The 13,910-nt window shown below is 41.1% G+C and overlaps 1 protein-coding gene across 2 annotated transcripts in view; it reads left to right on the forward strand.

Moving 5' to 3' along the window:
• atp8a1 (ATPase phospholipid transporting 8A1) overlaps positions 1–13,910 on the forward strand; it is a 113,106-nt gene that overhangs the window by 74,777 nt on the left and 24,419 nt on the right. For both annotated transcript variants that reach the window (XM_022199400.2, XM_022199402.2), the window contains 4 exons: positions 2,173–2,345; positions 4,343–4,526; positions 6,366–6,476; positions 12,612–12,686. In XM_022199400.2, the coding sequence (XP_022055092.1) occupies positions 2,173–2,345; positions 4,343–4,526; positions 6,366–6,476; positions 12,612–12,686 (543 nt within the window). The remainder of the gene's footprint in view (positions 1–2,172; positions 2,346–4,342; positions 4,527–6,365; positions 6,477–12,611; positions 12,687–13,910) is intronic.

The raw sequence follows: 13,910 nt of genomic DNA on the forward strand, positions 1-13,910 counted from the left end.
AATACAAATGTCCAGATTCCACATCATGAGTGTCACGTCCTGTTGGCTATATCACTCAAGGCCTATATCAACAATGGAGCTAAGTCTTTATGGGAAGCTCTTGTGGATTTCTGAATGGACTCCACATACCCATTCCGAAACCAAACACTAGCTAGTCACATAGGCTAAACTGGTCATTATAGCCATAACAAAGAGGCTTTAGGAGGAGACGTGCAGCATTAGTGCTAAAATTCCTCAGAGGAAATTAGGGGGGAAATGGCTGCCCTACTTAAGGAAATGGTAAACTTTGCTTATCACACTGTGTGATGAATTGATTGTGCCCCAAACAAAGTGAATTCTTTCTCATCCATGTGGTATACCAGCTTTTACAACAGCACTCACACTGACATGCATCTGAAATCACTCTGGTAGCTCAGATGGAGTAGTTGCATTTGAGTGTATATACCACAGCGTATGGCTATTCTGGCCTGAACACACATGCAGAAACACACAGCGGCCTGCCCACCGCTCACCATCTCGTGCTGTTTTACAGACCCCATCAGGGATGGCTAAGTCCTTGCAGCTGCTCTCTGCTTGTATCCTCTTGCTCAGTTTCTCTCCTCTGTTAATCCATCATCTCTTTCTGTGCATGTCTCTCACTCTCCTTCTCTCGCTTTGTGAAACGTAAAGCCCCTTTCTCCAAATATTTCCTTTAAGCTGGGGTTTCAGAGTTTTGTTATGCCAAGCGAAGACTGCGTGGTCCCCCTGGTACAATCTGACTGCTCTGACACATCTGACCTCCACGCCAGGCCAGGCCCCTCCATCCTTTCAGCCCTGTTAATGGCCATCATTTTTTTAATGATTTCAGCTGTTTGGGCATCTGTTTAGCACATTAGATTCCGTACATTGCATTTTATATTTTCATTTTATCTTCCCAGCTATTATTAAAACAAATCTCTGTATTGCACTTATACTTTTGTTGAACACGAGTACACCAGGATGTGATTCAGATTATTGCAGAAAGTGCTTCGTAATCGTGCAGTTCATATGTGTTTAGTTTTATGTTTTTAAATGAAAATATGCAGTGCATCTACCTGCCACTCAGATAATGATTACGTGCAGATATTTTTTTATTGCCAATGATTTCACCATCTGTGGTGAAGATGACTGAATAACAAACACAGTGATGATCTCACCACTCCATCCATCCAGTCCACATGCCCATGCACCACGACAGTTAATCCTCTTGTCAGTCTCATATTTGTAGCTTTTCATCATCACTCATCATCAGAGCTGTATACACTGTAAAAGCAAACATGATCCATTCACTGTGTTATCACCTCAAAGCCAAAGTCTGTGTGCAATAAATATCGGAATCATAATAAATGCATGCAATATCAAGAGCAGCTGCTCTGCAACGGTTTGGGATTGGCAATGCTAGTGGACAGATCTGTCTTCTTTACGCTAATGTAAATAGGATATTAGATGAATAAATATAGAATTTATTTAGAATTAAGATAAATGAATATTTGTATTGTGAGGAAATATGAACACCATTGTGGAGTTTTTTTTTGGTGTTGCACTGCAGAATGTAGTGAAGAAAATGTATGTAGCCACTGTTCAAATACTGTTTCATTCTCTTAGATTACATTAATACAGTGCAGAAAGCAAGACCTTTGTTGTACATCGTGCTACAGATCTTAATTGCAAATTACAAAAAAAAATGAAAAAAATGACAGGACAGTTCAGAAACCTTTTACCACTGGAACCTCTGAGACCAAAGTTATTAAATGTCATTACAAGAGATGTAAAAACTGCATTTATGTTTGAAATGTTTCACATGAAGCACAGAACATATTCAGAGTATTTTCTTATACTCTGTCTTTGTATTGTGATTTGTCATTATTACAAAAAACTTCTTTCTTTAGAAGCATAATTATTCTGTTATTCAAAGATGCTTGTATGCATTTAATTAGTTGTGCTAGTGTAACAGATGGCATTGTATATTTTTTGCATGTGTTAATTAATCTTAATCAGTTTGCACATAAAGTTCTTGAAAGCCGATCCACCAGGGCAAAATACCTACGTTTATCTTCCAAAAGTGCACATTTTCTCTAACGCCTCTAACTCTATGGGCTTGAAATTAAAATAATTCATTATTTTAATGCTTGTGAATTCTTCTCCATCACACAGGGAACAAGGGAAACCCTCAGCCACCACTGTGGAATGCTGGGAGATGCCCTCTACAAGGAAAATGACTTTGCTCTCATTATTGACGGAAAGACTCTTAAATATGCCCTTACTTTTGGAGTGCGTCAGTACTTCCTGGACCTCGCCCTGTCCTGTAAAGCTGTCATATGCTGCAGGTAAGATTTACTCCAGAAACAATAAAATGAACCTGAAAGTCAAGAAACGAGAACAATAAGTAAGTAGACCTGCAACTAACGATCAGTTAAATGTTTCGTCCATAAAATGTTTAAAAAGTAGTAAATAATTGCCCATCACAGTATGTCAGAGCCCAAGCTGAATAAATCAAGGTGTGCTGTCTGAACAAATCCCAAAAGATTCACTTCAAAATCAGACAAAACGCTGAAATAAAGTTTTACAATTGAGAATCTAGAAATGGGTGATTTTCACTTAAAAGAATAAAACCCTGTGGTTGAACTACAAAGTATATTTTTGCCACAAAAGTCATTCGGTATTTTAATGGCCGCAGCTTAAAAGTGCGATAGCTGTAAATTTAAATGGCAACTTTCAACATTATAAAGCTACACTGTTGACCTGCCCAGGCCACATAAATAATAGGAAGTACTTAAGTACTCAAGCAGCCATGACGGGGTCTGGGGCCAGCAAACCTTTAGGTGCCACACGATTACTCCGTGCATTATGTCAAATTTTTATTTATTTTTTCCCCCCACTTCTACCTGCCCTAGTCTTGTGCACACTCTGTGGGCACTAAGATACACCGGGAGATGAATGAGGCCTCTTAAACCTCGGAGAACATAAACATTAACAGTTTCACAGCTAAAGACAGACGTGCACTTTACAGCATCATCTCCAGAGACTGTCTTTGCTGTATGCTACGCTGATTTTGGTGCTCAGAGAAGAAGCCCCTCCATAGGAGGCTACATAAAGTTAAGACTGAAGTCTTGTAGAGGTGAATTTATATGTACTACAACTATAACTTAATGATTGGCTGGACTTAATGAATTAAGAACAGTTTTGCAGAGGCTCTTGGAGAATTTAACATGCCTTATTTGTAGTAGCCAGTTCCCCATGCAGTGCAGTCATTTGCACTGTATGTTTTACTGTCGCTACATTGCATTTATGTCTCATAACATTGCTAAGTTAATTTATCGTGACGTTTTTGAGCTCATTAACTGAAGAAAGTCCTTAAATGAAAATGAAAACAGAAGTATACAGTATAATTTAAATAGTTGACAATGGAGTAAAGCTGCATCAATAGTGCAGCTGACTGATATTAGTCTTCACTAATTAATTAAATGGAAACCACATATGTCTAGAGAAGGCGTTTCAATTGGTTGAAGGAGTTACAGCGTGGATACTAAGGAAACTGCATCTCACCAACTGCTTCATTAGATGCTTCATTAGATTATGGAAATCGGTTTTCTCTTTGGCATTAAAGCATCTTTCCCTGTAGACCAGAATAAAAATTTTAAGAATATATTTATTTTTGGCTTAATCTACTTAGACTCCAGCCAGACAATACGAAAACTTTGAAAAGATCTGCTTTAGATCCTCACCTTCCTTCTACATATTCAGTTCGTCCAACTAGCAGGACTTATTACTGTACAGACTTGATAACCCATCGTCAAATAATGCCAATGACCTGACAGCCGGTCAAGTTACAGCTTCAGGAGATTAAATGCAGTCTCTGCAAGTGCGTTCTTTCTTTTGCCACCTACATTCTTGGCTTTTGGAACTCTTCAAGAAATATTATCCACACAATCGCTTTCTGTTTATTTTTAGGGTGTTAACACAGTTTGGCACAACTGTGTGAATGCCGCAACCTTCAGTTTCCTAAGAACAGGAAGAACTTTGATTTTATAAGTGCTGAAGTCAAGAGTTTTGTAGAATTTACATTATTTAGACACATCCCAGTATTTATGTCTGACACTGGGAGAGCAGGAGATGCATGGACAAAACAGTTTTTAGTGATGGGAACAATCTCACATTCAGTTAAATCTCAACTTTACACTTCATCATTATGTCCTGTGAAAGGAGCTCCAGTTTTACAAGACCAATATCTTCATATTTATAGTTCTTGCACAAACACAGATCTGTTACAGATGTGAGTAATTAACTGTAGTCTGATGTTCACTGAGTTCCTCCTTCCTTTCAGAGTATCTCCTCTTCAGAAGTCAGAGGTGGTTGAGATGGTGAAGAAGCAGGTGAAGGTGATCACGCTGGCCATCGGTGACGGTGCTAATGACGTAGGAATGATCCAGACAGCTCATGTCGGTGTGGGAATCTCAGGCAACGAGGGTCTGCAGGCAGCAAACTCCTCCGACTACTCTATCGCCCAGGTGAGTGCAGTGGCAATGAAGAAAAACACAATATATGGATTAATAGTTGAAGATTGAAGACATGAGTATAGTCAAGACTAATATAGAATTCACAGCTGTGGGAATTACATTTAGTAAAGAATCTCTACTGGAATACAATACATACACGTAAAGTTAAAAGCATAAAACCAGACACACAATTCTACACTTCCTCAGTGTTGAAATGTGTTGTTAACTTGATCAGAATACGTTTACTTTGAAGCTGCAGGTGCATGTCCTCATTTGGCAGAAATCCACTGATATTCGTGCTTTGTCCTCTGGAAGTCAGATTCCACAAGTTGTCAGTCCTGTCACTGTCTTCTCAAGTGTAATGTATGATCGCTTGGCACATTGTCCTGAGTAACAATGGGTCATATGTCTGAAAGGGCTTTTGCTTACACAGTGAAGCAGGAACACCTGTAAAACAGGCATCTGCTGACACCTAACTCCCAACACAGCTATACAGAAACGGATTCTGGCAAAATGCTACTTAAATACATACTTACATCCTTGTAACCTGTTTGTCTGAAACTCTCCATCGATACGTGATACTTGTTGGCAACAATAGCCACGGAGTTCCTGTGTCACGGCTCGGTTACACAACATGCTGCTCAGTGCATCATGTTTCTGTTGCAGCCGAGGGCCTTGAGAGTATGGGAAACCAGTAGTTGACTAAGACACAGTACACTTTCTGTGCTTCAGTATGCAATTACTGTTCAAGAGTCCTGGGTTTGTCTTAAGTGCCCCCTTCAATCCACATGACATAGAAAGTGTAAGTCTTTCACAAACAGGTGGCCTCTTATGATCCATTTAGGTTATGTTCCCCCGCATCAAATTAAATTACACCTCCAGACTTCCACTGGTACTTTCCGCATCTCGGTGTTACGCTACATTAAGTGTAATTTGCAGACTGCAAACTGAAATCAATCCTGGGTAGTTGCATAACTTGTTTTTTTTTTTTTTTTTCCTATACATGATTTGTATTAATATTCTAGACTGTCAGATGGGCTCCTCGCTGCTGGAGATTGTTAGGCAGCTAGTTTGTAAGATTTATTACAAAAAAAACTGAGCGTTATCTGTTAAAGCAAGTGAAGAGTAGAGAGGCTTTGGGTCGAGGCATCTCTGCTGTCCGTCTGTCATCAGCTTAGGTCTGTGTTAACTGATGTTTGTTCCAGTCGATGGAGGGGTCACACAAACTGGGCCCGCCACTGTGCTTTTATTTCACCAAGGAGTTCTGTGGTGAAGCTGAAAGACATGCAGGCCTTCAAATAAACAAACTTGTGTTCCTCTCAAAAAGTTGAGTCCTGCTCCTCCTATCCCCCGCTCCAGTTTCAGAGGCATTTTTAAGATCTTTTTTTTTCCTTGTCAGATGGCAAGAGGATGTGATGAAACACTTGCCTTAATGTACTGTTTCAGTGTTATCACCCTGGATCAGCCAGGAATTGCACTGAAATTGAAAGTTCGCCACAGGCTTTAAATAGCGGGATAATTACGAGGCCATTTAACTATTATGTTGAGCCCTTGGAGACCAATACCCCCATATGAACCCCTCTAATTTCAGCAACTCAAAGCTCGGCATTACAGTCTCTGACTAGACATTTCTGGAATGTGTTAGTGAGAGCTTTGGCCACAATGCTTCATCAGTCCTTTAGCCCTCTGTTGTGGAATGACAAAAGGCTTTCTTTAATCTTGAAGTTCCTGTAACTGCTTTAGTGCTCCAGCAATGATCTCTGATTATGAGGAGCCATTAGTCTACTGTACACAGACTTCTGCTGTTCATTCATCTTGTCATTTTCCTCCATTTGCTTCTCTCCCACACAGTTCAAATACCTAAAGAATCTGCTGCTCGTCCATGGAGCCTGGAATTACAACCGTGTAGCCAAGTGTATCCTCTACTGCTTCTACAAGAACATTGTTCTCTACATCATCGAGGTGAGTCCCACACAGTAGCTCTCAAGACTTCGTCATGCAAGGAACCAGATGTGAATGCAGAGCTTTGAGATTTTTCTCAAAATGACACAAATACTATTTAAAGGCAAAAAATCTTTTTTAACGTTTCCATGTTTGTATTTCTGTTGACTGGCCCCTCACAGTACATGCCAGCTTGTGCGGCTTCTGGGTGACTGGTTTGAATTTTGACATATCTGGACATACACAAGCAAACAGATACACGCACAGGCATACACACTCGGCAATGAAGGGAAATCTATATGTAATTAACAGGAATTCTGCCTTGAAGTCCTCACTATGTAAGCGATCCCCAGAAGGTCAATCCCCAAGCAGTTCATCTGAATAAGTGTGAGGTACAACCAGCTCATTTGTGATCCAACCCATTTCTTCGTAATCCCTAGAATTACAGGATATATGTATATAACACTAAAAATCAACAGATACATGTACAGTCATTATATCCAAGTAGGTAGTCCCAGCATTTGAAGGGCTTTCATGTATAATTTTTGAATGTCAATGTTTATGGGCGCCCAGATAGCTCAAGTGGTTGAGCGGGCGACCCATGAACTGGGGCTATAGTTCCCAAAGCAGCAACCTGGGTTCAGTTCCTGCTCATGGCCCTTTACTCTCTTTCCCCCATTCTTCTCCCCACTTTCCTGTCTGCCTCTTCACTGACCCATCAAATAAAGCCAAAAAGGCCAAAAAAAGTAGTTTCTAATTTGTCAGGCTAATCTCAATGCTTACTGTTGCTATAGGGTCTGAGCTCTAATGTTTATATCAGTTAGGTGAAGTTTGGTAATTTAATATATCCTAGGTCATACATTATTACCTTAGGTTATTCTCCATTAGTACTAACACAGTAGGGTCACAGCCCTAACATGTATTGTAGTAGGTATAGTGTAATAGTATAGTAAGTAAAGCAGTGTTTTATATACCGTATTTTTTCTAAGTCCTAATGTGTCAGTCACTCAAGTTAAATCACATCATAAATAGCACTATAGGGTCTGAACATCAATATTTAAACTTTTTTTTCTTTTTTTACTGGAAAGCAATGGGACGACTGTTTTAAATGTGCTATATTAAAAATGGTGTCTTAAAAACATTGTTTTAACTTTATATCAGCATCAATATGTGATAATAGTCTCATCTTGTTTTTATGTTCAAGAGGTTTTATATCACATGTTGAAAGATTTTGGCAAAATGTAGCAATTAAGGTTAAGTGAAGAGACAATGATATGTGTGGCCTTTTTTTCCCTCTACCTTGTGATTATTCACATTTTATTATGCTGATGTGATTCACGGCCACTCAGCCTTAGCTCTCCCTGCATGTCTGCGGAGAAGGGTTATATGTTTTATGTACGTTTCTCCCAGCATCGGTCAGTTGGTGTGCGGTGGATTTGATGGCATGTGATAGATACCAGACCCCTGTGCAGAGTGCAACTTCTGAGCTAAAACCAAGAGTGACCAGACAGGTTAAGTGCTTCCTATCAGCAGCAGCTTTATCACTGGTGGTGCTCAGATGTTTTGATCTATAGGCCATGCACTTGTCTGATGACAGCAGCTTTGCATCTACTGTGTTTGATGACACTTTGTTCCAAATAGCAGGAGGTTTTAATAGAGACGGTGCGATAGATCTTAATCACTTGGACTGTGTTAGTGTCTTTGGCACAGCATAAATTAAATGTAAACAGGACAAGTGAGGAAACACATAGCATCAGAGAAGTAAGGAAAAAAGACAGTTTTTGTGCTTTGAAACAAATAGTCCTTCCAGCTCTCTCTATACTACTTCTGTCTGGGAGAGATGATTTACACTTTTTCACTGTTTTTGCTCATGAAAAGAGGACTATTAGGAGTGTGCTCCCTGGCCAAGATCTGCCACAAGTTTTAAAATATCTTCACCACACAACCTGCGATGGAAATATGAGTACTTTAATTTTTTCTTTTGCTCATCTTCTCTCTATGATACTTGACCTCTGATCCCATTCTTCATCCTCGTTCTACTTTATGTGCCATGAAAAATCAGTAGACTACTTTAAACATTCCAGCATGTCTGCTTCTGGCTTATGGTGACCTTAAGTCAAAGAGGGTAGTTGGTCTCTTACCAGGCTGTGATTGCAGTTATGAAATCATTGCAACTGTACGATTGCATTGCCCTTTTCCAGATAAGGCAAATACCAGTTACATATCCAAGTTCAATATTCAGCAAATTTAATTTTCTGTTGGCAAAAGCCATTGCATTTGACATTTCTTCTATGCCTGAAAATTGAATTTTCTTTGTTTGCCCCTGTCTTCAGCCATGTTTCCAACCTTGCAATGTTTACCTCACTCATGAGGTTCAAAAGAGGTGGAATAACTTCTGATGTACTTATTTTTCTGCCCTTCATTGGAATTCTAAATGTCTTTGTGTAATGGTAGGGCTAACAATTACATCAAAACCTGGTCCAAATTCTTCTTCAAATCTGTTTTTTTTTTTTTTTTTTTTTTGTCTATCCAGCTCCTCTTTGAAACATACCAGGTCTCTTTTCAAAGTCTTTTCCAACAGCTGGAACATAACATCTATAGTTCTGTCTGCAGGGCGAGCTTCTTTCCAGCACACCTTTTGTTGCTCTTTGAAAACATAAGTCCCCTCCCCCATGCTACACTCCTTCAGGGGTCTGAAGTAGATAATAGGACATTTCTTTACTGTTTGGCTGCTTCAGTATTTCAAATGTCGCTGTTTTGTTAGACCTTGACATCTAACACACCAGCAGCCCCGGGGTATGAGTAAAAGCTGCATTTGTTGCACTAATAGGTTTACTTTTGAGCTCGCATGTTTTTCACTTCGACTCTCAGCCTACCTTGCAAGGAGAGAATCGGGGATGTTGACGGGAATTTTAACTTTTTGTTCGCTGCACCATTGTCCTGTACAGTGTGCGTTACAATTTGAATGCCAGGGCTGGGAGACTCTGTGTTTAAGCCCCTTTTCATCTCCCTCTCTTTCCACTGGCTCTTATAAGAGACATAGAGTAGGAGGGTGAAGGATTCTTGGGCTATTGTGGAAGACGTGAATGTGAGCGCAACTTTAGTCTGAGCTCTTGGAACAGTCCAGGATTTTGTGTGATTCACTGAGGGTTAATTGTGGGCAAGAATGTAAGGCTGTCACTCAGTGGATGATTGGCTGACAGGTGGAACTGCTTCACAGCGTTTCTTTTGGCTGTTCTGATCTTGATTGTAGTTGGCGTTTCTTTTCCTAATCGGTTCCTGAGCAGTTCAAGCGTAGTCGCGCTCGAGGCACGACTTTGTTTGATTGAAAATGGCTGCTATAATTATTCAAATATTTTTAAACAATGTGCTCAGTAACTTCATGAACTTCAGGCATAATTCATAGCTTCGACTTCATAACAAATTACACCCCTGGCTAAAGAATAGGAGTGAAAAGGGTTGCATTCAGGCGCATTAAAGCCAAGAGACCATTCTAAAGAAAGCCATAGCAACTCAATTCAAATGGACGATCCAGCTGGCCACTCAGGTTTGATTGACACATTGCCAAGGTGCTACAGAGGGGGCTGATGGACAAGTGGCATTTATGAGGCAATTACATGAAAGCTGCATTCAGTGGAGCTCAGTGTAGTCAGAGAGTAACAGAGCTAAGCTTGCCGACCAGTAGAAGAGAATTAATCCACACAGGCCATGGCTGGCATTGTGAGGCTGCTTCTGTTTGTGGCACCACAAATTTTCAGCATATTTATCAGCTTTTTCTTTATGTTCCTCTTTATTCTTTGCTTGCTTTGCGTATGAATTCCACTGGAAATTCTGCACTGCTAAGCTTAAGAGTATCAGGACTCGCATTGCTGGGGACAAATGTCAGACTTCCCTCAACCCCCCAGCCACTTCTACACAAGGCTGCAGAGCTGCGGAGAAGCCTTGGAATCAATTATGTTTCATTTGCTGATGAATATGCAAGTCGTCTTATCGGCCAGCCGCTGCCCAATCCTCCCTATCCAGCTCCCGCTTCCTTCCATCGCTGTTTTTCATGATGTGCAGTGGGGGAGAGAGGCCAGCCACACCCCTCTGTTGAGTGGCACTCAATGAGGAGAAGAAAAGGGGACGAAAAATCCTGCCTGGTACTTCCCCTAATGAGCAAATCAATGCATCTGTCCCTCAAGAGACAGAGAGAGTGAGAAAAAGAGAGAAGCTATTGGGACCCCGAGGACTAGGCCAAAACACTCACACAGAAGCAGTTACCACATGCTATGAATAGGAGCCTTTTTTAACTTAGCACAACAATATATCAGCCCAGAGCTACTCATTGAGCGGAGCTGTAATTAATTCAGCAGTTTGACCTACCCGCTAGCCTCTCGTTACCATTGCTTGAGCCACGCTAATGGTTGAACCTGCCTCATGGCTTGGGCTTCATCTACATATAACCCATAGCAACGCCATCTGAATGTATTTCTCGACAAGCCAAGACCAAAAACACCTAAGAGCATTGTTGTGTTGCCAGAAGATGCACAGTATGCCTTTGGATTCAGAAGTGCATGGTTGCAGATTTGAACGGACACACCAGATGAGTTTAAAAACAGGCCTCCTCCATACAAAAGAAACAACATCATGGTAGAGTGCACCTGATGGAGTCGAGGGTGGAATCTGTGATGGGTGGGTGTAGCAGAGAGGGCTCAGACATAAGCACTGTTCGTCTACCCCTCCTAAACTACCCGTGGAGGGAATGAACGGGAGTGTCTGGGTGGGTGACATTTGTTTTCATGCATACGCTTACACGAATAAATGGGCAGGACTAGTGGCAGATTGGTATTGGTCGTGTAGACAGTGGCAGTGGCGAGTGGGGCCCAGCAATAGGCATTGTCCCAATCTGAGAATTTGTAGCAGTTCATGCCTTCATAATGAAGTTAAATGAAGCGAGGAAGTGCTTGGTTGGCCATGGCCAAAACACAGCACCCCTGATGTTCTCTTGACAGTTTTGGCATTTGCAAGAGCCCATCCTGGACCGCAAAGTGTCAAATGCAACACGACGAGGTGCACTTTGATTCCCAGTGTGCAAACAATTTTCACGTTGTGCAGTCAGTTTTACTCCAGGGTGCGTCAGACAGATCTGCTTTACGGCAGTTGAATATTCCTTCATGTGCCATTTTTCCAACCAGATTGCACCTTTTGCTCCACTTTCATGTGAAAGTTATTCACTCAGAATAGCTGTCCTGATCTCAGACATTCACTTCACTTCACTTCTGAGAAGTGTGACAAAGATACGGTGATAAGCCTTGTTTCCACCCAGCAGATGGTTCACATTACCTCTGTCTCCCTTTCCTGACACAGTATATCAAAGTCTCCATCATTCAGTCTCACAGTCCTACTCTGGCTCTACAACTAGCCTCATCTGTCACCCACATGTCATCAGGTTGGGAAAGAGTATGAAGATATATCTTTGAAGGTAATCCTGTGATGAATCCAGTGGACAATTTGTGTCGCCGAGGTGGCATCTGGAGGTCTTGGTTTTCCCAGTATCACTCATTTTTCCTCATTTGGCCTGTTTTGGCCATTCTTCCTTTCCTCAATTTGAAGTTTACCTGGGGTAGGTTAATAATACGTTAATCATAGCTCAGCACTTTACACTAAACACGCATTAGTTTAAGGAAATATTTTTTTCCCATTCCACTCCTGAAACAAACGTTATTACAAGACTCTTCAACCTTGCAGATGTTTTAAAGGTAAATTAGCAGGAGCTGTTATCCCTTTGATCTGTTCATTTTATGTAAACGAGAGGTCCTGCAGTCTCAATCTGAGCTCTCTGTTGTCATAAGACAGTGAAGAATGTAGTGTAGCAGAAAAATGAATTGTTAGTCTGTAGATGCACTGGGCCTGTCTCGGATCTAACAATGGTAACCTCTTAGCCCCACTATATCTAATGGAAAGCATATACTGATAGAGCAGTTAGAAAGACTTATAGATGTGCCTTTCAGAATAAAATAACTGGGAAAGGAAAATGCAAGTATTTTGGACATGAGATCATATTTCTGATGAAAATAATAACCTCCTCATTGTAAACCATATTATAAACCTGTGAGTACATTGCTTTCAGTTCTTATCTGACTGTTCTGACTCTGTGATTTTTGTCTTTCTTAGATCTGGTTCGCGTTCGTCAATGGCTTCTCTGGTCAGATTCTGTTTGAGCGCTGGTGCATTGGCCTGTACAATGTGGTGAGTGTTAAAAAAAATTGCCCACTTTGCTCCTCTACTTCTGTCCCCTCTTTGACACAGAACTGACTCGCTGCAGTGCTTCCAAATGGATCCCTTTATTGCATGATTATGTCATCAACATCCTGAAAAAATTATTTTATTTATGACCTGTTGTCAAGTCCATATTCCCTGTGTGGCCTAAACTATGTGGTGAATGTGAAAGAACAGCTTTGCTTGTCCCAAAGTGTGTAGTTACTCAGAGCAGCTACGTTTCAATGATAAAAGAATAGGAAGACTGGAGCAGCAGTTGAGCTGGCTGCTGATGTAGGGAGTCCCTCAGGGCTCTCTAATAGGACCACTCCTAATGAACTCGTATTTCATATCTGTCATGAATTAAGTAGAAGAAAAAAATGTGCATCTGTAGTCTGATCTTTAATACTATATTGTTAAGACCACACTGATTTGATATGTAACTTTAAACGATTCAAAAAAGCAAACTCAATTCAATCAACAAAAATGAATAAGGCAAGTGTGAAGTGAAATTTCCCTGTGCTCCTGAGCCGTTTGAGGTGCGGATCGGCCTCAAATGGAAGCAATTTATGGGAGGGACAAATTGGCAAGTTTCTCCCAGTCCTGATATTTCCACAGACCTGCCTCTTGCATTATTTCATAATAAACCACCAATCCTTAAACTCAGCACTGCATTGGGGGTAGGATAAGTCTTTTACGTTATCCAAAAAACTCTGGGAATTCCTCTGCTCAGTGGGAGTCTGTTGGAGGCAGTGGGCTGAATCCGCCCCTCAATGGAGATCTTCCTCGGCTTGGCTCTGAATAAGAAAGGAGTCCAGTGGAGCATGTCCATTGGCCCGCTGGTGCTGCAGACGGAGGCCTGCACACTCCCTCTCCAGATGGGCCTGCAGGGAAGTTTCACCAACTGATCCACTTAGCCCCCCCAGTCACACAATACCATCACTCCTCTGTCAGCAGCTGCTATACAGAACATTACAACACCGCTAAGAAATTACACTTTGGCCAGTCTTAAATACCTGCTTCTTAGTCGAGAACGTCGCAGATGTTCATTGGAGATGGGTTTTGCATATGAACAGACTTGAAGCATGACAAATCAAAATAAGAAACCCCAAAGGGTTTTAAGGTCAGTGGTCTTAAATGATGTAAACTTAAGAGTGGAGCAAGTGGAGAACAGAAGGAAGCAGATTCTTTTACAAGTTTAATACATGGAGGTGA

This window comes from Acanthochromis polyacanthus, chromosome 10 (assembly GCF_021347895.1).
Source record: "Acanthochromis polyacanthus isolate Apoly-LR-REF ecotype Palm Island chromosome 10, KAUST_Apoly_ChrSc, whole genome shotgun sequence".
Lineage (NCBI taxonomy): Eukaryota > Metazoa > Chordata > Actinopteri > Pomacentridae > Acanthochromis > Acanthochromis polyacanthus.